This window comes from Peromyscus leucopus, chromosome 5 (assembly GCF_004664715.2).
Source record: "Peromyscus leucopus breed LL Stock chromosome 5, UCI_PerLeu_2.1, whole genome shotgun sequence".
Classification (NCBI taxonomy): Eukaryota; Metazoa; Chordata; class Mammalia; order Rodentia; family Cricetidae; genus Peromyscus; species Peromyscus leucopus.
In genome coordinates, this window is record NC_051067.1 from 113,332,353 (window position 1) to 113,358,357 (window position 26,005).

The 26,005-nt window shown below is 45.0% G+C and overlaps 1 protein-coding gene across 2 annotated transcripts; it reads right to left on the reverse strand.

The window, feature by feature from the left end:
- Window positions 1-604: 604 nt before the first annotated feature.
- Window positions 605-25,016, reverse strand: LOC114708095 (mixed lineage kinase domain-like protein). 2 transcript variants are annotated; one of them, XM_028891104.2, is made up of 11 exons: window positions 24,323-25,016; window positions 20,147-20,579; window positions 17,695-17,768; window positions 15,210-15,393; window positions 12,086-12,183; window positions 9,896-10,031; window positions 9,399-9,480; window positions 3,985-4,136; window positions 3,201-3,250; window positions 2,769-2,909; window positions 605-819 (listed from the first exon to the last, which is right to left on the reverse strand). In XM_028891104.2, exons 2-11 carry the CDS (start codon window positions 20,575-20,577, stop codon window positions 788-790), a joined length of 1,380 nt encoding a protein of 459 aa, XP_028746937.1. In that variant the 5' UTR covers window positions 20,578-20,579; window positions 24,323-25,016; the 3' UTR covers window positions 605-787. The 2 variants fall into 2 exon arrangements, with proteins under 2 accessions (XP_028746937.1, XP_028746938.1); XM_028891105.2 differs by lacking the exon at window positions 24,323-25,016 and adding an exon at window positions 24,230-24,308.
- Window positions 25,017-26,005: the final 989 nt, after the last annotated feature.

A 26,005-nucleotide genomic window follows, 5' to 3' on the forward strand; every position in this document is an offset into this window, starting at 1 on the left:
TAGAGCAGGCTGGCCTCAAACAGAAATCCACCTGCCTCTGCTTCCCAAGTGCTGGGATTGAAGGCATGCACCACCACTTTGGGCTGGAATTGTTTTCTCTCTTTTTAATCTTTTTTTGAATAATGTATTTATTTTTATGTGCATTGGTGTTTTGCCTAAATGTATATTTGTATGAGGTGTTAGATTCCCTGGAACAGGAGTTAAAGACAGTTGTGAGCTGCCATGTGGGTGCTGGCGATTTAACCTGGACCCTCTGGAAGAGCAGCCAGTGCTCTTAACTGCTGAGCTCTCTCTCCAGCCCCATGGAATTGTTTTCTATTTGTAATAAATAAGAATTTTGCCACGTGCGATGGCCCATGTCTTTAATCCCAGCATTTGGGAGGTGAACCTGGAAGATTTTTTTGAGTTCGAGCCCAGCCTGTTTTTTTTTTTTTTTGTTTTTTGTTTTTTGTTTTCTGAGACAGGTTTTCTCTGTGTAGTTTTGGTGCCTGTCCTGGATCTTGCTCTGTAGTCCAGACTGGCCTTGAACTCACAGAGATCTGCCTGGCTCTGCCTCCTGAGTGCTGGGATTAAAGGCGTGCACCACCACCACCTGGCTGAGCCCAGCCTGTTTTATATAGCAAGTTCCAAGATAGACAAGGCTACATGGTGATACCCGTTGAAAAGAAAAAAGAATTTTTCACCCAGCAAAACTTGATACTAGCAGATATGAAGGACAAATGTCCAATTTGTGCCTCTTCCAGCTTCTTGTCCAGGGAATCTTCAGTTTAGGTTTGAATACATAACTTCAGTTAATTGCAGACAGTCTCTCTAAGATTCCTATGAATGAATGAACAGAGACAAGGGCGGGTTACTGAAATCCAAGCTAGAAACATAAACATGTATTTACAGCAGACAATACACAACAACAGGAACTGTGTTTGCCTGGTCTGGCTGCTACCTAAACCATCTGCACACATGCCTCTAAAATGTCACCTAGGAAAACCCAAATCCCAGACGAGGCATGGTGGTGCATGCCTATAATCATGGCACACTTGTAACCCCAACTCTGAGGGGGGGGGTTTACAGACAAAAGGATGACTGGGGCTTGATGGCTTCCAGTCTAGTTGAGAAAATGAAGCCCCCCAGGTTCAAGAACAGACCCTGCCTCACAAAGAAAAAGTAGATGACCTGGACCAGCAGGTCATTCTTCAGTGACAGGGTCCTGAGAGAGAGCACCAGGAGATCAGATGATAAAGAGAATAGAAGAGAGAGAAAAGATATGAAAGTTTGGGAATGGGAGGTCTTGCATAAACTATGTCTTATGCCAAGTAAGCTTATTAAGCAGTACAGCATCTTATATGTTATTTCCAGGGGAGACATGGGACAGAGTCAGCAGAAACTATCATACGACGAGATAAAGTCAACAAGAAGCTGATCAAACCGTCTTGCACAAGGGGCTATCTCAAGACCGTTACAGGTCAAGCACACAGCAGCCTGGGACTGATAACTATGTGTACAGTGGGAAGAGTTGGGTTCTTAGAACTTGAAACCTCAGCTCTGCCAAGATCCAGGCCGCAGGCCATTACCCACTCTATCAAGCACTCTATCTCAGGGCCTCAGGGAAAGCCACGGATCAGCTCAGCCCTCAACAAGTGAAGAAGGATAGAAGACAACTGATGCCCACAGAACACATCTCTCTCTCTCTCTCTTCTCTCTCTCTCTCTCTCTCTCTCTTCTCTCTCTCTCTCTCTCTCTCTCTCTCTCTCACACACACACACACACACACACACACACACAAATAAGCCAGGCATGGTGGTGCACGCCTTTAATTCTAGCACTTGGGAGGCAGAGGCAGGTGGATCTCTGTAAGTTCCAGGCCAGCCTGGTCTACAGAGTGAGTTGCAGGACAGCTAGAGCTGCACAGGGAGATCCTGTCTCAATAAATAAATAAATAAATAAATAAATAAATAAATAAAAATAAAAAAACTTTAAAAAAATAGTCCTAGTCAAAGAAATAATTCCAAGGATGCTGAAAAAAGAAGGAATGAATGGAGGGAGGAAGGGAAGCAGAAAGGAATGAATAAAGAAAGAGAGGGAGGGAGGGAGGAAAGAAATACACTGGAGAAAGGTAACCCACTTTTGGTCTCTGCAGTCTTGCATTGGGGAACATCTGGACTGCACCATTCTTAGTTGTGGAGGGGTGCCATATATATTTGAGGGCTCCGTGTTAAGCTTTTGTGTGTGTGGTGCTGGGGGCTGTGAACCCAGGGCCCCATGTGCTAGGCAAGCACAGTACCATCAAGCTACACCTCGAGCCCTGTCCTATGAATCTAATAGCATTCCAGCCTCTTTCCATTAGATACCAAGAACACACACCCTGCCTCCCCTTCCCCTGAATTGCAACAACCAAAAATGTTTTCAGATATTGTTAAATGTCCCCTGAAGGGCAGAATTACCCCTGGGTGTGAACTTCTTTATTAGAGCTTTTTTTTTTTAAAAAAAAGAAAAGCCAGGCGGTGGTGGCGCACGCCTTTAATCCCAGCACTCGGGAGGCAGAGCCAGGAGGATCTCTGTGAGTTCGAGGCCAGCCTGGGCTACCAAGTGAGTTCCAGGAAAGGCGCAAAGCTACACAGAGAAACCCTGTCTCGAAAAACCAAAAAAAAAAAAAAAAAAAAAAAAAAAAAAAAAAAAAAAAAAAAAAAAAAAAGAAAAAGAAAAAGAAAGAAACTTTCACAATTGTGAAATAAACGTGCGGCTTGCATTCTTTATGCCAGTAAGAATCTTACCATCCACAGAGGGCCGTTGGGAGGGTTCATGGGCCCGACACTCATCAATGATCTCCTGCAATAGCTTGGGGCAATCTTCACTCACTGGCTCCTGCTTCTGACCCTCAGCTACCAGCTCGTAGATCTTATTAGAATCACAGCCTGCCATGGGAAAGACAGGATGGGAAGCTTAAGATTTTTCACTCACGTACTTCTCTCTGGCATTGATAGCTAGGATTAGAATGAGGGACTTCAAACACAGAGAAAAGAATAAAATAATAAAGAAACAAAGAAACAAAAGAGCCTCTAATGACTCTACTAAGCAGTTCGGATAATTCCTGCATTAGGGAAGAGGGGTGGGGGCTGGCTATGGCAGCACTAATGGGGGTTTTCTGGTCTCTCAGAAGAGGACCCAACCACAACCCCAGCAGAGCCAGCCTTCATGGTCCTTACCTTCAAACGGGATCTTTCCAGTGACAATTTCCCAGAGCACGATTCCAAAGCTAAAAGAAAACCAAGGGCTTGTCAGGTGGCTGACTGAGTGGCCGAAGACCTTGGGGTGCCATGCTCTGTTGAATTTGATCTCCAGAAACCACGTAGAGGTGGAAGGAGAGAAATAACGCAAAAAGTTGTTCTCTGGACTTCATACATGTGCCATGGCATGTGCAAGATACCCTTCCATACATCGCATGCATGCACGCACGCACGCACGCACGCACTAAAAAAATAAAAAGGAAAGAGTGTGCTGAACAGACCACAGAGTCATTTGCTGACCTGGGTTCTGCTCCTAGCACCCAATGGCAATTCACAGCTATCTGTAATCCCAGTTCCAGCGGATCAGATGCCCTTTTCCAGCCTCTGTGGGCACTGCATATGCACATGGTACATATACGTACAGGCACAACACTCATACACATAAAATAAAAATAAATCTTTAAAACATTTAAATATAAACCCAAGAAGCTAAGCACATAACACATTTCTTTTCCCATGCCCCTTTAGCCATTTCAGAAAACTCTGAATTTTCTGGTTACTACCTGATCCCAGGCAACACCCCACCACACTCAGTGCTAGATCAAAGCTAGAACCTACACATATTAGGTAAGTACTTCACCACTGACCTGCACTCCTATCCCCTGTTCAATAGAATTAAGATGGTCCTCAGAGGAGGAGTTCACCCGGGACTGTCCTGACCTCTCTGCCTTGAGTTAGAATCTGTACAAGAACATGCACATACCTATATATTTCAGCTTCTCTGTTGTATACACAATACACATTTTTCAGTCTCTGAGGTGAGACATACGCTGTTGAACTGACTTTCTCTGCTTTAGTGGTTTTTGTCTCCCGACTGATAGAAGCCCGTGTTTCACTTAATTCAAAGCCTGCAAGCTAGACAGAAAGACGAGTTAGAGGTAGATGTTGAAAGAGCAAGCTCCGGGGTGGAGGGGGTGGAGGGGGTGGAGGGGGAGGAGGGGGAGTTGGGGTGGCCTTTTCCCTTGGGGATTTATTTTCAAAGTTGCCTTCAGACTATGCTTGACATTGTAGGTTCACTTTGTCATTTTGTGCCAATCAAGAGAAACACTATGACAGCTCTTCTCAATAGAATGGGGATGGTGGTAGGGAAGATGATCTAAAACAATGGCTGTAAGGCCCCTGTAGGGTAAGTTTACTGACTAAACTTACTTATTACTCCCGTTAGTTATACTGTATTAGATGTAGGGCTCTCATGGTGAAAGACTCAAGTCCAATCAGTAAGGGTGGGGACGGGGCACAGAGCTACAACGCGGTTTGATTTTCCCCAGGAGCAGACGCAAAGTGACATGAGGAAACTCCTTTGTTCTGTCTGTCCTTGTATGGTGTTCCTTGGGTTTTACATGAAAAGTGTGAATTAGTCTTGTCAACCGTGAACAGTCTAAAGATGCCATGGTATGACTGAAGGGAGCGCATGCTCTTGCTCCCTGTGGAGCTGACATTAGCATCATCAATGTGCAGAAGGAGACTAGACTGACAAAGTCAGCTAGGTACCCACCTCTAAGGGCGAGCTCAAGAAAAGATTGAGACATACAGATGGCACAAGGTGTGGTTCCACACACCTTTAACTCTAGCACTCAGGAGGCAGAGGCAGGCGAACCTCTGTGAGTTCGAGACTAGCCTGGTCTACGTAGCAAGTTCCAGGACAGCCAGAGCTACATAGTGAGACCCTGTCTCAAAAACAAAACAACAGAAGACACTTAGGTGGGGAAGGCATCTGAAAGGCAGAAAGGCTCTGTCTACGTGAGGCTGGAAGAAAGAACAGCGTCTGTGCACCTGTCTGCTGGGAACTTGTTGGTGCTGCTGAAATGGGTGTGGTGGTATGAAAGAAAATGACCCCCAAAGGGCCATTAGGAGGTGTGGCCTTGTTGGATTTGGAGACATCTTGTTGGAGGAGGTGTGTCACTGTGGGGGTGGGCTTTGAGGTCTCATATATGCTAAGCCACACCCAGTGTCTCAGTTCATTTCCTGTTGCCTACAAGATATAGAGCTCTCAGCTACCTCTCCAGTACCATATCTACCTGCACACTGCGAAGTCCCACCGTGATAATGGACTGAACTTCTGAACTGTAAACCACCTTATTAAATGTTTTCCTTTAGAAGCATTGCTGTGGTCATGGTGTCTCTTCACAGCAATAGAAACCCCAACTAAGACAGAAGTTGGTACCAGGGACTGGGGTATTTCTGTGAAAGTCCAGATCATGTTTTTGTTTGGAGGAGTCTGGACTTTGGGAGTTTGGGTTAGCAAAGCAGTGGAATGCTTTAAGCACTGCTTAATGGGCCATACTAGTAGGAGCATGGAAGACTGTGGTGCTGAGGATGATTTAAACTGCGGGGGTCTGGGTCAAGAGGTTTCAGAGGAGAAGAATATTAATATGCGGCCTAGAGATTGTTCTTGTGATATTTTGATGAAGAATGTGGCTGCTTTTTGCCCTTGTCTGAAGAGTCTGCCTGAAGCCAAAGAGAAGAGATTTGGATTAATTCTGTTGGCAGAGGAAATCTCAAAACAGCCTAGGATTGACTCTGTTGTATGGTTATTACTGGTCACTCTTATACAGATTTATAATGAAAAGAAGAAAGCTGAGCAGGATAAATTACAAAATGTAAAATTTGAGAAGAAAAGGAACACCAGGCAGTGGAATGAAGCTAAGTCTTATGTTCAAGGAGATAAAGAGATTAAGAAATGGAATAAAGTGAGTGGTGTTGTAGAATATTATTTTAAGGTGTGTTACTTTTGTTTATGTTGCATTTGTTTAACTCTGTGAAGCTGTGTTACTGTGCCTGTCTAAAACACCTGATGGTCTAATAAAGAGCTGAACAGCCAATAGCGAGGCAGGAGAAAGGATAGGTGGGGCTGGCAGACAGAGAGAATAAATAGGAGAAATCCGGGAGAAAAGAAGAGAGATCAAGGAGTGAGAGAAGGAGGAGGACTCAAGGGGCCAGCCACTCAGCCACCCTGCCAGCCTCGGAGTAAGAGTGAAAGTAAGATATACAGAAGTAAGAAAAGGAAAAAAGCCCAGAGGCAAAAGGTAGATAATTTAAGAAAAGCTGGCAAGAAACAAGCCAAGCTAAGGCTGGGCATTTATAATTAAGAATAAGCCTCCGTGTGTGATTTATTTAGGAGCAGGGTGGTGGGAAAGATCCCACCCAGCTAAGTTTCCAACTTGTGAAAAGGAATTAAAGAAAATCTTAGAGCTGACTCTGTTGGTGCACACCTTCAATCCCAGCACTCCAGAAGCTGAGGTTGGTGGACCTCTGAGTCTGAGGCTGGCCTAGTCTACAGAGCAAGTTCCAAAACAGCCAAGCTTAGGCAGTGAAGGAAACCATGGAAATCAGATGTAATTGAATGAGCAGTCCATGTTCTAGCCCCAGAAAGCAGCAGAACTTGGCAGCTTCAGCCATGTGGTTCTGAAGTTAAGGATAGAAGAAAGGGGCTATGGAATTTGCCTCTGTGACTAAGGAAAGCTGCTGAGGACAGGCATGTGTCAGGGTTGTCCCTGAATGGAGGCCTGGAGAGAAATACATGAAGTTATGAAGTTGAAGCCTGTATTACCTTGGAGATTCCATTATGTTGGAGATGCCAGAGCATCAACATGGAATACTAACAGGGAACAGAACCAACCAAAGAGAAAGAAGTGTGTTTTAGTCAACAAAGTTGAAAGAAGTTGGAGATCTGAATACTACTTTGACATCAGACATGGAGATGAAGAGTTTGGAGTTTGCCCAGCTGGTTTTTGGTCTTGCATTGGTTCAGTATTTCCCTACTATGCTCCCTTCCCTATGTTTTAGAATGGTAATACATATCCTCTGCCATTATATGTTGGAAATATGTGATCTGTTTTTTAATTTTGACTTTACATGGGATTACAGTTAAGAGATTGCATGAATCTCAGGAGAGACTTTGAACTTTGGTCTTTTAAACATTGTTGAGACTGTGGTAGACAATGAAATTGTCTTTTGAAATTGGACCTAATGTATTTTTTGCATTATGATATGGCTATAAGCCTTCGGGGGTCAGGGAGTGGAATATGGTGGTTTGAAAGAAAATGGTCCCTATAGGGAATGGCACTATTAGGAGGTGTGACCTTGTTGGAGTAGGTGTGGTCTTATTGGAGGAGGCGGACTTTGAGGTCTCATATATGCTCAAGGCACACCCAGTGTCTCAGTTCATTTCCTGTTGCCTGTAAGATGCAGCCCTCTCAGCTACTCTCCAGCACCATGTCTGCCTGCACATGGCCATGTCTCACTAGGATGATAATGGACTGCATCTCTGAATTGTAAACCACCTAATTAAATGTTTTCCTTTAGCAGCGTTGCTGTGGTCATGATGTCTCTTCACAGCAATAGAAACCCTAACTAAAACAAGAGGCAAGCTCAGAAAACTCAGCAAAGTGGTACTGATCCTGGCTGGATGCTAATCTGGAAATAAAGAATGTTGATGATGGCACCTCAGCCCCCCCCCCCCACAGCCATGTTCTGGTGGCTGGAATTGACAGTTGTCTCTGACAAAGTGACAGCTGCTGTGGTACGGTCTGTATGTCAAATTGCTCTGATTGGTCAATAAATAAAACACTGATTGGCCAGTGGCCAGGCAGGAAGTAGGTGGGACAAGGAGAGAGGAGAATTGTGGGAAGCAGAAGGCTGAGGCGGAGAGACACTGCAGCCGCCGCCATGACCAGCAGCATGTGAAGACGCCGGTAAGCCACCAGCCACGTGGCAAGGTATAGATTTATAGAAGTGGATTAATTTAAGATAAAAGAACAGTTAGCAAGAAGCCTGCCACGGCCATACAGTTTGTAAGCAATATAAGTCTCTGTGTTTACTTGGTTGGGTCTGAGCGGCTGTGGGACTGGCGGGTGACAAAGATTTGTCCTGACTGTGGGCAAGGCAGGAAAACTCTAGCTACAGACAGCAGTCATGGGCAAGAGGAAAACTGCCAAGAGGTCAGAGTAAGTCTTTTGTGAAGTTTATGATTACAATCACCTCATGCCCACAGGGTACTCTGTAGATATCCCCTTGAACAAAAGGGTCGGCAACAGGGATGTTTTCTGGGACCCAGCTCTGAAACTCAAGGGCAGTGGGAGTCTGAAGTCAAGTTTGAGGAATGATATAAGATGGGCATGATCATGGGGTACTTTCAGAAGCTTCAGTTTTAGTTGTATTTCTGTTTCCATCTTTAAAGACTAAAAAAAAAAGTGAGAACTATCTGTGGATGACAAATAAAATACCCTTTTACAATTTTAGGGTTTTGGACAATGAGTTAACAACCCCCTTTCTTCCTCTGAGCAAATGAAACAAGCTATGGCAGTTATGGTAGATTTTCAGCTAACGTTTGGCTCCGTTCCCCTAAAAAACTGATACAGGTTGACTATGACATGCTTCTTAGTAACCTAATTATAAAAATGATTGGTGATATACAAAGTGCTTTGGGGTAGGGGGTTGGAGGATCATAAATACCTAATAGGCATGCTGTACTTTGTAGCCACCATTATAGATGGGAACTGGCTCATCCCTTGCAGGGCCAGTGGAAGGTAAGTCTGTAGAGCTATAAGAGACATTGACTCTTACAAGTCATGAGACTTCTAAATCTGGAAGGCCCATACCCACCTAGCGGGAGCCTCTTTCTTTAGCAACTGGTAGGAGCAAAGCCAGTATCTCCTGGATGAATGTGAGGACTCCCACTGGAGAGAAGGGGCTCTGATGCTGCTATCGAGGTGTGCTCCCTGTGAGATTCTTACAAGTGACCTCGAATGACAAGTGTGGCCCCAGGACAGTCCTCTGAATCTGAATGCCTAGTTGAACTTAAGACGTCCCCCTGGTCGGTATTGCAGTGATGCAGAAGAGGTGTCTAAGTGTCTAAGAGAAATGACTCTTAGCTCATCCCTGCTCTGAGGGGTGGTAGGAAGATCAGCACATTGGAGTGGGAGGCTTAGCAAGGGGCTAAGTCTGTTCTGTGCTGGGCACCCAGAAAGCTGTACACACGGGAGAAGAGGTGCACTCAGTTCTAAAATCTAGGAGAGAGAGAGAGAAGAAGGCACAGCCTTTCTGCAAAACTCTCTTCTAGCAGCAAACCGTTGCTAGTTCCGACCAACCCAAGAAGCCCTTGGAGGATGCGCTCACCTTGACATCGTAGCCTCCAGTGACCAGGAAGCTGGAGCTGTTGATGTTTCTGTGCAGTTGGGGTGTTTCTGAGTGGTGTAGCCTGATGGCAACCAAAGGTAGGGTATATTAATAATCTTGACATAAGCAGTGTTTAATGGGATAAATGAGGCTGACTAGTACCCTGCCTTCCATGTGGGCAGCTATCTGTGGACAACCTAGAAAAATGCACCTGCCCAGAATCAGAGTCTGCAGTGAAACTGTGGAAAGAAGGGAAACTATCCAGGGCTTCTGGCCCGTTCTTCCACCACCTCTGAGATCATTAGCAGTGTGGGCAGACTCTTCAAGTTCTTTTTTCTTCAAGACAGGATTTCTCTGTGTAGCCCTGGCTGTCTGGAATTCACAGAGATCCGCCTGTCTGCCTCTGCCTTCCGGATGCTGGGATTAAAGGTGTGTGCCACCACTGCCTGGCTAGATGCCTCTGGTTCTTTGTGGTACCCGTTTAACCCTTCTGCTACCTGTACAAGCCTTTGGCTGCTCCCAGGACTAGGAGGATGCGCACACTCATTGTGAGGTCCTTTTCTTTATCCAGCAGTTCCCTCAGGGTTCCAAGCTCACAGTACTCCATGACAATGGAGAATTCAGGGGGCTTCACTATGGAAAAGAAGCAGACACCGTGAAGATCAGGACTCCCACAGCCACAAATCCCTTCTCAGCTTCTCCCTATAGTGATACATTCTGCTCTGAAGTGAGCCCCATTTCTCCCCCAGTGTAAGACCAACCTGATTTTAAAGTACAAAGTCTCACCTGAAGGGGACTTTAGTGACACTTATTCTCTTAGGTGGTGGCTGAGGTGACTTATGCACCTTGGATGTGTTATTTCTTTCGTTTCTAGCCTCTGACCCGGGACCTTGACTTCTAGCCTGAACTCTCCTGACCAGTCCCTTTTGCATACATTCAGATTAGGTTGGACTTAGGCTGTAGAGTAATTTCCAGAAGGGGAGATGTTTTGTCCTCTTTCTAGGCAACAACAGCAAAAATGATCAGGAGGGAAGTCCATACTGTGAGAGAAAATGTAGCCACATTAACACTTGGTTTTTGCTAAAGGATAAGAAACAATTAAAATCGCATTAGAAGAAAAATAAGGGGCTGGATGTGGTATATCACTGTATTGATCACTCAGGAGGCAGCAGCAGGCAGATCTCTGTGAGTTCAAGGCCAGCCTGGTCTACTGAGCAAGTCCCAGGCCAGCCAGTGCTACTTAATTAGAACTCGTCTACAAACAGTAAACAAACAAAAAAGAAGAAGAAAGAAAAGAAAACATAGCCTTGACTCAGGCTAGCATCTCAACAAGCACCCCCTGGATTCTCAATGGATGGGGAGTGGGAGGCACAGCTCCATTAGTTCAAAGAAGATGGGAACTTATATCTTGAAACACAGACAGTAATGAACATTGGTAATAACTTCACTGTTCCCATCAAGGGGTCTCGATGGGGTTTATTTTCTCTGTCAGAGAATTAAAGGGCAGGAAAAGTCTTGAGTGAGACATGCATGTTGGGGAAAATCTCAAACACAGTAGACAGAATCAGCCAGTGAGGAAAGGCTTTCGTTAGGAGCCAGGAAACGCGCGCACACACGCGCGCACACACACACACACACACACACACACACACACACACACACACACAGAGCAAGCATACAGAAAGACCCTCTGCAAATCAGAGAGGGGACTTGAGAGTCTGAGAACCCAGTCTCTTCTCCAGGGCTGGTTTTTAATGTCTTTGGAGGGTCTTCCTCTCCTAATTTGGGGTTGGTCAGTTTGAACAAAGACAGGATTGGCCCACAACTGTTGTGTAAACCAGGGTTGGGGAGGTGTAGCATGAGTGAGCGTGTGTCCTACTGGTAGGAGAAAAAAAGCCTGCCAAGCCTTTGCTTTAGGCTTTTGTCTCCGGTCAGGAGAGTGAGGAAGGAGCTGGCCATCTTAGAAGTCTGTCGTCTTTGACCTAGTCACGGCCCCTCTCCCTTGTCTGCCTGCCTATCCGAGAGTTTAACTCTTAGTCCCTCACTACTACCCCATGAGCTGCTCTTAAGAATGTAACATAGCCAGGCGGTGGTGGCGCATGCCTTTAATCCCAGCACTTGGGAGGCAGAGGCAGAGGCAGGTAAATCTCTGTGGGTCCAAGGCCAGCCTGGGCTACAGAGTGAGTTCAAGGAAAAGGCAAAAAGCTACACAGAGAAACCCTGTCTCGAAAAACCAAAAAAAAAAAAAAGAAAAAAGGATGTAACACAGTGCTATGCTACTACAAGGCTCTGCAGGGCCTGCCCACTTTTCTAACCCAACTCCTAAAGATGTAAGGTTTTTTTTTTCTTCTCTTTTGTCTTTCTTCAGGATGCTGGCTGGAGCTTAATGACACTTCTCTGGTATTTGAGCCTTTTTACTGTCTCTGAAGTTCTCCTCCCCACCATATGGCTGTTTGTCCACCATGTGACTGTTTGTCCACCATGTGGCTGACCTCCATGCCTAACTTGAATGGCACAACTCTCTTTCTAACCTCTGAAGTGCTCATCTGTGAATCTACAATTAACTTCTCTTCAAAGCTCAAAAACAAAACAAAACAAACAACAACAACAACAAAAAACCCACATCAAAAGACAGACAGCATCTTCTAGGCAGTCCAAAGCCTAACCAATCCCAGAAGCCTCCTTACCTGCTTCATCAATGCAAATCCCAAATATACGCAAGATGTTGGGGGAATCAAATTTCTTCATGGTTCTGATCTCATTATTGAAAGTGTGCCTCACTATTCTAGGAGAGTGAAAGGAGAAATTAGCATTTGGACTCTGGAGGTCCCTCAAAGCATGTACACAGTACAGCAGGGGCTCATTCGCACCCTGTGTGAGGCTCCACGAGAAAAGGGCATTTGCCCAAGATCTGTCAGGCAGGCGGAGCAGGACCAAAGCATATGGAAATTGACTGTATTGCAATGTGCTAGCAATGGAAAGTCTGAAAACAAAATTAAGAGAATCTTTTACAATAGTGTAAAAATAGCAAACATCTTAGGAAGAAACTTAATAAAGCCAGTCATGATGGTACATACCATCAATGCCAGTACTCGAAAGGCAGAGGCAGGAGGATCTTTGTGAGTTCCAGGCCAGCCAGGGCTACAAGACAAGCAAACAAACAAACAAATAACAATAACAATAATAGACCCCTTCATCACCCCCACCCCTCACCGAAGGCCCAATCAGTATGTTCACTGATCCAAAGACAGATAAATTGACCCATGGGACAGATCAGCAAATATAGAAACTAGACAGATGTTTATACAATAAGTGTGGTGCTGCCCAACAGTGGGGGAGAAGATGGGTTATTTAATAGGTAATATAGAGAAAACTGACTTACTCTGTGGATGAAACCAAAACCAGATCCTGCATAATATCACATATAAAGACTGATTCCAGGAGGATTAAAGCCTAAACTTAAAAAAATAAAACTGGAGGCTGGAGAGATGGCTCAGAGGTTAAGAGCACTGGTTGCTCTTCCAGAGGACCCAGGTTCACTTCCCAGCATTCACAGGATGACTCACCACCATCCACAACTCTAGCTCCAGGGGACTCAATACCTTCTTCTGGCCTTTGCAGACAGACACCAGGCATGCAAGTAGCACACAGACACACATGTAGGAGAATTGTCCATACACATAAAATAACAATAAAAATTTAATAAGAAAAAACCCACAGAAATTGCAAATGTAACACAAGAGAGGGCAGAAGATATGAATGAGTGATTTACAGAAAAGGGAAGCCAAACAGCTGTTGTGAGTGGTCCAGCATGGTGTGCACCGACCTCTGTGGGAAGATGCAGGAAGACACAAATCCCATGTTCTCTGTCATATGCAGATCCTAACTTCTAATGTTTGTATGTATGGACATAAGGGGTTGTGAGGAAGGGTATAGACCATGAAACTAGAGAGGCGATCACAAGAAGGGAACAGGGGTGTTGAGAGAAGAGGGGAGGGGCCAGAGGTCACATGACATGACAATGGAAAGGGAGGGGGGAAGAGGGCTCAAGAGAGGAAGCAGAGATAGGGAAAACCAAATGGTATTTGAAAATGCCGTGATGGGTGGATGGAGAGATGCTCAGTGAAGAGTTCATACGCTCCTGCCGAGGACCTGAGTTTGGTTCCCAGCACCCTCGTCGGGTGCCCCACAATTGCCTGTCATTGCAGCTCCAGGGGATATGATGCCTCTGGCCTTCGTGGGCACCTTCACGCAGATGTACTTACTCACACACATACATGGTAAAAATAAAATGTCACAATGGAACCAAATTCTTTTTTTTTTTTGAGACAGGGTTTCTCTGTGTAGACCCGGCTGTTGTAGACCTGACCTGGCTGGCCTTGAACCCACAGAGACCCACCTGCCTCTGCTTCCCAAGTGCTGGGATTAAAAGCCTACGGCAACCATGCCCAGCCCAAATTCTTTGTAAGCAAATAAAAAATTTAAAACTGCAATGGTTAAGCACATATTAATAAATGATCAAGTTTATTAGTAAATGGAGAAATGCTTTCAGATCTGATCTCACTTTACAAAGATAAAAGAAACTTAGAAACACCAGGGGTCAGACAGTGTATGAAATACAGGCATCTCAGGTACTGCAGGTGGAAGTGTAGGTATATTCTCAGAGCTTCCTGGCAGTACTTGGCCAATTTATATATGTGGAGCCTATGAGCCAACAGTTCCTATCCGGGAGTTATAGTCCAAAGAAATTCTTGTACAAGTGTTGTGGGTGTAGCTCAGTGGCAGTGTTTGCCTCCATGTGTAAAGTTCAGGGTTTGATTTCTGGTACCTCAAAATTGCCATACAGATTCATTAAGGGCTCTGTATGGTGGCATTTTCAGTTGGAATCAGATGGTTTACATCATGGGAAATAGGTGAAATGTGGACTGAGATACCAAATGATCCACTGGATTTACTTCCAATAAAAGGACTTCATGTTCCATGATGCTGAATCAAGAAAGTGAGGTTAAGAAGCCAATAGACATGCCACTTTGTCACCTGTGAAACACTAAAACTGTATAACACAGTAACAACAGAGTGTATTTTACAGGAAAACACAAGAATAAAACACTAGAATTATTGTGTGTGGAATTCCCAGCACCACACCAGAAAGAGAATTATATGTGGAGGGGATGAAGAACTGACAAACAGGATTGCAAGGTTATAAATTCTGTTATTGTTTTGAGACAAGATCTCTATGTAGCCCTGGCTAGCCTGGAACTCACTATATAGACCAGGCTGGCCTTGAACTTAGGGATTGCCTGCCTTTGTCTCATAAGTGCTGTGATTAAAGGCATGGCACCACTATGTCCAGAAAAGAGTATAAACTCTGAAAGATACATAAAGCTGTGAGTAAAAGGGAGAAAGTTCTAGAGTTGAGGTAGAGAGTTGAATTCAATGTTAGCCTGTTTCTTTTTCTTGTGTGTGCATGAGTGTTTTGCCTTCATGTATGTCTGTGTACCATATGTGTGCCTGGCACCTGAGGGCTAAAGAGGATGTCAGATTCCCTGGAACTGCAGGCACAGATGTTTGTGAGCTGTGATGTTGGTGCTGAGAACTGAGCCTGGGTCCCCTGTAAGAGCAACAAGCCCTACATTGAGCCCATTTTCCAGTCCAATAGCCTCCTTTTCTTAATAATACAGATTAAGTCATTTAACCCTTTAGAACCTGATTCCCCCATTTCATAATGGAGAAAATACACCTCTCCTTCTCGGGAAGTCACAGAGAATAAGTGTTGAACCATCTGAGAGTCATACACTACAGCTTACCCACCCAATACTTCCGGCTTGGGGGTTGTTGAATACTTTGATGGTGACTGGAGATCTGTGGTACTCTCCTCTATAAAGTGTGCTCAGGTTATTTTTCTTCAGTAAGATCCATGGAGTTCTGACAAGATGTTCTTTCTTAATCTCCTTGATTTGCTCCTGTGGGATCTCCTGTGTGGGTTTTAGTGAGCCTGAGACAGAAGGAGATAACAAGTCAGTGTGCTAAGACGGTATTGTTAGGGAAGTGGCCTCTTTGTTTTTTGGTTTTCCGAGATAGGGTTTCTCTGTGTAGCTTTGCACCTTTCCTGGAACTCACTCTGTAGCCCAGGCTGGCCTCGAACTCACAGAGATACGCCTGCCTCTGCCTCACGAGTGCTGGGATTAAAGGCGTGCGCCACCATCGCCTGGCTCTTCTTACTTTGATTGCCACACAGCTTGGCCCTAGGAACCTGGCATCATGTCTAGTCACTTCAGATCAAATAGAGACACAATTCAAGTTCAGCAATTATAATGCTGTCTGTTGTGCGGCTGTTTCCTCCTGGATCGATACATTTTCTTCCTCAAAAGTCCATAAACTTACAAGACTGAGGAAGCTCAAGAAACTTATAGGACTCACAGAGGTGTTTCCAGGGTAAGCTGTTGCTGGGTGAGAGGAGCCTCTTATGTAGGAGACCAGTTATCCAGCTTTCCTAAGTTCTTGCTCATGCTGCTGTGGGAGGCTTTTAGATCATTCAAGTGCCCAGATCACCTATATTCCCATAAGTAACTTCTCACCCATGGTCCTGCAGGTCTCTGTGAGAGACTCTGTCCCAAAACACAAAACAGATGGCTCCGGAGGAATAGTACTCGAGTTTGACCTTTGGATTCCACGTGCATGTGCACACACATACCTTCATATACGGGAACATACACTCTCACAAGAAATGTCATACAACACATTTGCACTGTCCCTCTGTCATTTCCTCTCCTTTATCCCTAAGGCATGCACTTCTGGCAGCTAGTGTCAGCTCCCTTTGAGCACAATCTTATAGTTTTATTGAATGAGTGAGTGAATACATGAGCACCTTAAATTTTATTTAAATGGCTAGTGTGTACGTTTGTGCACACAGTGTGTGTACGTGTGCAGGTATTCATGCCTGTGCACGAGCGTGTGGAGGTCAGAGGTGGAAATCAAGTGTCTTTCTCTATTGCTCATTGCCTTGTTTTTTTAATATTTATTTTTATTTTATGTGCATGAGTGTGCACCTGCATATCTGTACGTGCATCCATGCAGGACCCTAGAAGGCAAGAAGTCATTGAATCCCCTGGAGCTGGAGTTCCAGGTGACTGTGAGCCACCATATGGGTACTGGCACTGAATCTGGGTCCTCTGCAAGAGTGGGAGCATTTTTAACTGCTGAGCCATCTCTCCAGCGCCCATCCACCTTATTTTTGGCAGAAGATCGCTCACTGAATTTGTAGTCTGCTGACTGACTCGAAGGCTGGCCAGTGAGCCCTGCAGGTCTTCTTGTCGTCACCTTCCAGTGTTGAGAGCCCAGGTATGTGCCAGCCTGCCTGTTTTTTAAGTAGATGCTGGGGGTCCAAACGCAGGTTCCCATGTTGGTACAGCAAGCCCCTTGCCCACGGAACCATCTCCAAAGCCCTTTATTTGAATTTCTCATGGACATTCAGTAAGGGAATTGAAGCTTTGATGCTCTACAGTTTGGATGTTTAATGTCCCCAAAGGCCAATGCGTTAAAACTTTGGTCCCCAGGATGGTGCTACTGGGAGGTGGTGGAACCTTTTAAGCTGGGGACAAATGGTGCTTCCTAAGGTATTTGGAGGCATGCTTCTAAAGGGGATTGGGGACACCCCACTCCCTTCCTCCTGCTCTCTCTGTTGCTTCATCGCGTATCTACCTGATAAGCTGGCTTGCCACAGACACAACAGTAATGGGGCTAATAACCAATCATGGATGGAATATCTTCAAAACTGTGAGCCTGAGTAAACCATCTCTCTTCCTAAGCCACTACCTTGGGTATGTTATGGTAACAGAAACTTGCTGGATGTAGATGCTATTCGTGGAGGAAATGATTTATTATTATAATTATTTTTTTGCATCCTTTTTTATTTTGTGTTTTGAGACAGGGTTTCTCTGTGTAGCCCTGGCTGTCCTGGAACTAGCTCTTTAGACCAGACTCACCTTGAAGTCAGAGATGCCTCTGCCTCCAGAGTGCTGGGATTAAAGGCGTGTGCCACCATGCCCGGCCTATTTTAGTATTCTGACAGGCACTGGCTATGGTTTCTTGCTGATCAAGAAGCCACTTTTAAATGCTACTCCATGGAGAGAAGCCTGGATTAACTGCGGCCACATCCCCAAACCTGTGAACTGCTTCCAACGCTACCCAGCAGAGAAAACGGAGCCGGGCAGGAGTAGAGTAGGCTGGAGTCCCTAGCAAACAGATGACTTCTGATTTGGGAGCATTCACTGAAACAGGGCATGTGACAACTTACGTTGTTTCATAGTTTCCTTGATTTCTTCCATGTCAATTCTCATCTGCATCAAGATAGCTCGAATACTTTCGTTTCTGCAGGAAAAAGGGGCAACACATGCTTAAAAATACAGGCGCTAAACATTAAGTGAAAGAGATATGGTTTTAATCTGTAATGTCCCCACAGCTCATATTTTGAGCATTTGGTCCCCAGTGAGTGGCACTATTTTGAAGACTGTGGAGCCCTGAGAAGGTTGAGCCTGGGTTGGCAGCAGTAGGTCACTGGGGGTGAGTCTTTGAAGATTATACCCACCTTTGGCCTGGCCTGCTTTTTCTACTTCTGCCAGGATGTAAGGAGCCTCGGCTACGTACTCACACTGCCATAGAACTGCCCCATGCCTTTCCTGCTGTGATGGCTAGAAAATACTTTGAATTTATGAACCCAAATAAGTCTTTCCTCTCTTAAGCTGCTTCTTTCAGGAACTTCTTCAGTGAAGTGCTTTTTTTTTTTTTTTTTAAATTCTGTTCAAGGTCCCAACCTGGCTGCTTTGGAATTGGGAAATTTGTATTGACAGGGAAGTGCTGGACTAAGGGAAGTATCCCAAGGAGGAATCATCTTGGGGGGTCTTGTATACTTTGCTTGAATGAGAAATAAACTTATTTTTATAAAACACTAAACTGTTAGTGCTTGAAGATTTATTGTTAGTTTTATTATTTTTACTTATATGTATGTGTGCATGTGTCTGTCCAACTGTATGCTGCTCATGTATATGTCTGAGTAGGTCAGAGGGGGTTTTTGATCCCCTAGAACTAGTATTACAGGCAGCTGTGAACCACCTAATATGGGTCTAGGATCAAAACTTGGGTTCTCTGGAAGAGCAGGAAGTGCTCGTAATGGCTAAGCCATCTCTCTTGTCCCGGCCAGAGCCTTTTTATTTACATCATAACCTAATTTATATTGTGTGTAAGTTCTCACCACCTCAGTTTGACTAGGACTGGGGAATCCTAAGGATTTGAGATCTTCAATCTCTAATGGAAAAAAAAAAAACTCCAAGAAAACCATGTTTGTTTGTTTTTTTCTTTTTAAATCCATGGTTGATAAAATATATAGCCTCTGTAGAGGGCAATCTAGCAATCTATCAAAATTGAAAACATTCATTGTCTTTAACCCAGAGATTAGCCAGGTAATTTCACTGCTAGGACTATCTCCTAAAGTTATTCTGAAACACACACAAAGATGCTCATTATGAAATTATAACAGTGAACAATTGGATACAATTTACATGTTCAACATATATGGTCCATATATACCAAGGAATACTAGAGATATCTATGGAAATTTATTTGGAAGAATACTCAAGATTATCTACTGAGAAGAAGAATCAGAATACGTACATGTAAATCTCCAGAGGGTCAGGAAAAAGATGGTACAAAGTGAGAGTGTGTCTGAGATGTAGAAGAGGTCCCCTGATGTCAAGGATGACAGGGAGATTAACTCCTTATGCTGGGCCTCCCCGCTCACCCTTCCTCCCTACCCCCAGAGAGGATCTCACTATGCAGCTCTGGCTGTCCTGAAACTCATTCTACAGACCATGACAGTCTTGAACTCACAGAGATTTCCCCCTGCCTCTGCCTTCCAAGTGCTGAGATTAAAGGTGTATATTTCTATACCCAGCTATGCTGGACCTTTTAAAAATCTTTTGAATATGGTACTATGTGAGAGTATCACCCATACAGAAATGTAAAGGGCAGAGCAGGAAGTCAACCCTATCTTCCAGGTTAATGACTTCCACGTGGTTCCTGTCACCCTGGACCAGCATTTTCTGATGATTAGAAAAGTTGGAAGCCAATCCTGTCCTCTAGCTGAGTCAACCTCTCTATAGTACCATAACGCCCACCCTCCCCAATCTCTGATTCTCTTTCTCTTTGATGGTGGGTATTTGAATTACAGATGTCTTGGTTTCTCTTATTACAAAAAAGAACTCATTTGCTTAAAACTCTCCTCACTTGTCCCCCTTTGATATCTCCTGCCAACTTGACTGGGCATGGATCACCACCATCCCCTCATCAAAGCAGTAGGACAGTTATTCCTCCGAGCTCAAGCATCTAAAAGAGGTTTCCATGTGTTCTTCTGGTCTAGTTTGCTCTCACTTTAAGCGAGAGTCCCATAGAAGCTAAGGCTGTAAGATACGAATTGGAATTCCAGATATTACATCAAAGAGTGAATGGAGAAGCAAAGGAGACTCACAAGCAGGTAACATGTCCCCTCTTCCACAAAGGCTTCCCCAGATTTCACCAGTCTCTATCATACAGTATGATTTCTAAGTCACAAGTATACACCACTGTTCAAACTCCTCCATCATTCCTCTCCTTTGGCAAACCAAAGTGAGGCTAAGATGCTCCCTTATTCCATCTGGTCCTCCACTTCATCCCCCAAACCCAGCTTATTGTTTCTCAGCCTCTGGAATACTCACCCATCCTCCTCTGCATCCTGTTGATCTTCCTGCAGCCAGGATGCTCTTTGGCTGGCATTTGAAACAGAGTTCCATTGGTCAACCTGAAGCAGCAGCAGGAGCTCCTCCCAGACATCTCTCAGCCTCTCATTCACTTCCTGGAAGAGTATCTTGTCACTGCCCGCAGTCACAAACTTCCAAATGCTGGCCTTATTGCTGAACTTTTCTATCTGCTTCCTGGCCTCCTTCAGGACAGCCTCAAAACGGCCCAGGGCAGCAGTTATATCATCTGGCAGGTTGTTCGTTCCTTGGTCCTGGAGCCTCTGGAGAGGCTGGAGCAGGCCATGCACACGTTTCCCTAGACGCTGGCACTGTTTCCGGCAGTACTTCATCTCTTCACACTTTGCATAGATGAGCTGGCCTAAGGAGATGATCTGTCCCAATTTATCCATCCCTGGAAGAGACCCATAGATTGGTTGAAATCTCACAATCACCCATGTAGTTATTACTCACCTAATTGAGGGTCGAGGGTATCTGTGATCTCGGTGCCAGAAAGGGGATACTGGTCAGCTAATATTTTATCTTCAGCCTCTTGCAACTCCATGAGGCCATGTGATGAGCACCTAACTGTGGGTTGTGAGTGGTTGGGACTTGTGCTACTTTAGGATGAGACAGGTTTGCAAGGATAGGGTCTTAGGGATCCTGGTACCCTAAAGAACAGATCCTGGGTTCCTGAATAATTGCTTGGAGGAAAGTTGCTGCTCTTGTCAGGATTTCTGCTATGAACTGTGATTGAAGATGCAGTTTCAGCGGTATGAAAGCCGTTATATTTTGGGGTGTTTTTGTCATATTATTTAACCTATCCTAACACAGATATCCTTTTGAGGTACTAGAAATACCTTCAGGAGCCAAGCAGGCACCTCAAACCAGTGGAGTGAGCTGACTTAGAAGTAGTCTTTATTGCTGCAAAGAAATATACTTCCAGGTAGATGTAGTGGTACTGAAATCCTAGCACCCAGGAGGCTGAGGCAGAAGGATCAAAAGTTCAAGGTCAGTCCCACCTACCTAATGAGATCCTGTCTCCAAAAAAATCCAAAGCTGAGATTACAGCTCAGTGGTAAGAGTGTTTGGGCAGCATTGGCTAAGGCTCTGAGTGAGTGAGCCTCAGCATAGCTTGAAGAGAAGCTCCTGGGGCCAGGGAGATGGCTCAGTGGTTAAGAGCACATGCTGCTCTTTCTTGCAGAGGTAATTCAGTGTCCTCTTCTGAGCTCTGCAGGCACCAGGCATGCACATGGCACACACATACATACATACAGGCAAAACATTCACACAAAAAATAATATACATAAATCTAAATCTAAAAAATAAACCTGAAAAGCTTCCTTTTAGTTTCTGTGACGTGGCCTTTCTGTCTTTGATGTCTCCATTTTTGTTGTGTTTTGTTTTGAGACATGCTCTAGCTATGTATCTTGGAATGATCTTGACCTCTCCATCGGTGTGCTTCATTATCCTGGTGCCTCTCTGTTTTTGACAGAGGAAAGAGTCCAATAATTCACATCTTTTCTTCAAATCTTCAAAAAAAGGCATAAACTGGCCTTGGCTCATGGCCAGGGAAACCCCTCCAGCTGCATCTGAACACATGCAGAGGTTAATCAGCAAGTTTTCATCTGCTGTTCTGCAAAGATAAAGGATCTCTCAGTTTCTCATGCAGTATCAGTGCTGGCCAGAAGAGGGCATCATCGAGTCTTTGATACAGATGGTTGTGAGCTGCCATGTGAGTGCTGGGAATTGAACCCTGGTCCTCTGGAAGAGCAGGCAGTACTAGAAGCTGCTGAGCCATCTCTCTACCCACTCAACCACTCTCAACCCACTTCTTGTTGAAGACAGTTTGAATCATGGTCTACTCGAAGCAAAGGCAACTAGAGTCCAGAATGAATGAGAGTTGCCACAGCAGTAAATCTCTTTGCTTACAACATGCCGAGGGCTTTAGAAACACAGTTCCATCCTCATCTTTATTGGATAGATGAAGATGCTGTTCAAATGAGTTCAAAGCCATGGAAACAGATCCAGAAACACCTTTGTTTGTTTTTGAGACAGAGTTTTCCTCTGTAGTCCTGGAACTCAATATGTAGATCAGACTGGACTCCAACTCACAGAGATTCTCATGCCTCTGTCTCCTAAATGCTGCAATTAAAGGTCTGGCTTAAAAAGCACTTTAAATGTTGTTTTAAAGACGTATTGAGGCCGGGCGGTGGTGGCGCACGCCTTTAATCCCAGCACTCGGGAGGCAGAGCCAGGCGGATCTCTGTGAGTTCGAGGCCAGCCTGGGCTACCAAGTGAGTTCCAGGAAAGGCGCAAAGCTACACAGAGAAACCCTGTCTCGAAAAACCAAAAAAAAAAAAAAAAAAAAAAAAAAAGACGTATTGATTTTGGGGGAGGCTGGAGAATTGGCTCAGTGGTTAATTAAGAGCACTGACTGCTCTTTCCAGAGGACCCTGGTTTAATTCCCAGCACCCACATGGCAGCTCACAATCATCTGTAACTCCAGTTCCAGGGGATCTGATACTCTCACATAAACATGCATGCAAATAAAACATCAATGCACATAAAATATAAACAAAATTAAATAAATCATTAAATTTTTTAAAAGTTTATTTATTTTTATTTTAGGTATATGAGTGTTTTGCCTGCATGTATATCTGTGTACCACATGCATGCAGTGCTTTTGGGTATCAGATCCTCTGGAAGTGGAGTTACAGAAGGTTGTTGGCTGCCATGTGCACGCTGGGAATCAAACCTGGGTCCTCTGGAAGAGCAGTCAGTGTTCTTAACTGCTGAGCCATGCCTCTAATCCCCCAAAATACCTAAAACCATAGCAGTCTTCTCAATGGCCCAGTGAAACAGATAGGTTATCGTGGCAAAATTTAGAACAACAGAAAAGAGTTATCTTGGGGACTCGATGAGATAGCTCAAGAGTTAAGAACACTTGCTGCTCTCGCAGAGGACGTGAGTGGGTTCCTGGCACCCATGTTGGTCAGCTCACAACCACTAGCAACTCAGGCTCCAGGGCCCTCCACAGGCACACACACACACACACACACACACACACACACACACACACACACTCACACACACACACACTCATGAAAGAAAGGGAAAAAATCCACGTAGAGATCAAATAACAACATGGAGAAAATAATTCCCTGGAACCCCCATCTGCCTTTAAAACATGAGTCAAAAAGTGAAACTAAATTGTCAGACTGAAACTAAGTCCGTGGCAATCAGCAGGTTTTGTTTTCTTCCTTGTCCTCAGGATTCCACTGAACTGGGCCGGCGGCACAGGCATTAACATCAGGCTACACTTTAACAGCTGAGCTGGTGCTCCAGCCTGCTAGGTACTCTTAAAGGAAATCAATAGTTTTCAGGGCCCAGCCATTCATTCCCCTCTTTCCTGGATGAATGGGAGCAAAGGTGAAAAATCTGGAAGTAGTCGTAATAATAATTTACTCTCAGTCTCCCCCATTAAAAAACATCAGACTACCTGGGCTTGGTGGCGCACAGCTTTAAATTCAGTACTTAGGAGGCACAGACAGATGTCTCTATGAATTCTCAATGAAGGCCAGCCTGGACCACACAGTGAGTTCCTGGCCAGCCATAGCTACACGGTGAGACCTTGTTTCAATATATTAATAGTCTAAAAAAAAATAGATACCCTTTTACAAACATTACATCATATTTCTTCATCCTTGCATGAAATAGCCCTAGAAAAGGAAGTGGGCATTCATATTAAGAACCAGGATCCAGCTGGGCAGTGGTAGTGCACGCCTTTAATCTAAGCACTCGAGAGGCAGCAGGCGCATTTCAGCGAGTTCGAGGCTAGCTTGGTCTACAATTAAGTTCCAGGATAGTGAGGACTATACAGAGAAACCCTGTCTCGAAAAACAAAAAAAATAAGACAAACAAACAAAAAAAACCCAAAACGAAAACAAAAAACCTGAATCATCTGTCCTGGAAATAGATTGTCCTACTGATTACCCACCTATTCTAAGACTTTGGCACCTCTGGGCGGGGTCCCCATTCTTTGCCCCTCTTCAAACCCCATACCTCGATCTCAGTCCTGCTTTGTCAGAAGGTCGGCAGAGATCTCAGCAGACGGACAGCCCCTCCAATAGAACCAGAGAATCGAAACCAACTCACCCCTGAGTTCCGGGAAGTCCAATCTATGATTCCTTGATTCTCCCGCTTCCTCCAGTCCTGTGGGCTCACCCTCGTGGTCGCGGGGAGGTGGGAGGGAGGGATCGTCCGCTCTATCCTAGTGCAATTCCAGTAGGGTCAGTCTCCCGCTGCCCAGCTGAGAACGCACGCACGCCAGGCCGGAGCTGGCAGGTCCCGGGTCTCCTTCCCTCCGGTGCAGCCTCCGCGCTCCCGGTGCCGCTGAGGGATTCCACACACGCCGCTGTTCCCGCCCAAAGTCAAAGCTGGGCGGACTCAACCGCGCTGCAGCGGAGTTCTCCCAACCAACCTGTTGGACAGCTGTTTCTGTCCAGCGTCCCCCTCCGGAAACCGGTGCCGGGTTGACACTCCCTAGGTTCCTGCGTGGTGACTTCTGCTGGAGATCTGCCAGCTTCCCACACCGGTTTTCTGGGCAGCTACCGAAGCTCTATTCTCTGGTCCCTTTGCCAAATCCATTAAAGAGCAACTCTCTGAGTACTCCCAGCCCCTCTGCTTGGGACCTCGAATTTAGGGATTGAAAAAATAAGGTTACAGAGAGCCCTGATAACCATTGTATGGCATGACCTGGGAGTCTAGCAGACTAAAAAAACAAAAAAGTGAGGCTGATGAGCGGGCTCAGTGAGCCTGAGGACCCGAGTCAAGGCGGAAGGAGAGAACCTCTGACCTCCACATGTGCCCAGGCCCTGGCATGCACATGCGCACAGAAAACAAATACGGTAAATAAATAAAAACGGGAAGAAACCCTAGAAACTTTGTTTCAAAGTCCAAAGTTCAAAGTCTCTTCTGAGATGCGTGGCAATCTCTTAACTGTAATCTCCCTGTACAAAGCAAAATCACAGGGAAGGGAGCATAGCAAGGAAACACTAGACCAAAGCAAGACCGAAAACCAGATGATCAAACTCCGAAAACCAGATGATCAAACTCCGAAAACCAGATGATCAAACTCCGAAAACCAGATGATCAAACTCCGTAAACCAGATGATCAAACAACTCCAAAGTCTGCATCTCCATGCTGATGTCAAAACGCTCTTCAGATCTCCAACTCCGTTCAGTTTTGTGGACTGCAACACACTTCTCTCTCTTGGGCTGTTTCCACTCCCTGTTAGCAGCTCTCCTCGGCAGGTGTCCCACAGCTCTGGCATCTCTAATATCTTGGTTTTTCCAAGGCAACCCAGGCTTCAACTTCACAGCTTCACAAAATGGCCCCTATACTAGGCCTCTGATACATGCCTGATCTCAGTGGCTTTTTTTTTTTTAAGGTGAAGAGGCAAATTCAATAACCCATTTTTTTTTTATTTCCTTAACTCTAAAGCCAGAACCACTTGGCTGGAGTTGCCCAGTTCTGCTTACTGGGGCTGGAACATGACCCCCTTGTTCAATTACATCTTCACCAGCTTTCCATCCTTCACTGCCTAAGCTTGGCCATCCTGAAATTTGCTCTGTAGACCAGGCTGGCCTCAAACTCAGAGATCTGCCAACCTCTGCCTCCAGAGTGCTGGGATTAAAGGTGTGTGCCTCACTATATCCGGCTCTAAGCTTTTCTTTAGTTTCTTTCCACAAGTTGGAAATTTAGCTGGCTGGGATCTTATCCTGAGGTCACTACTCCCTTTATTCCATTTCTTAATCTGTTTATCTCCTTGAACACAG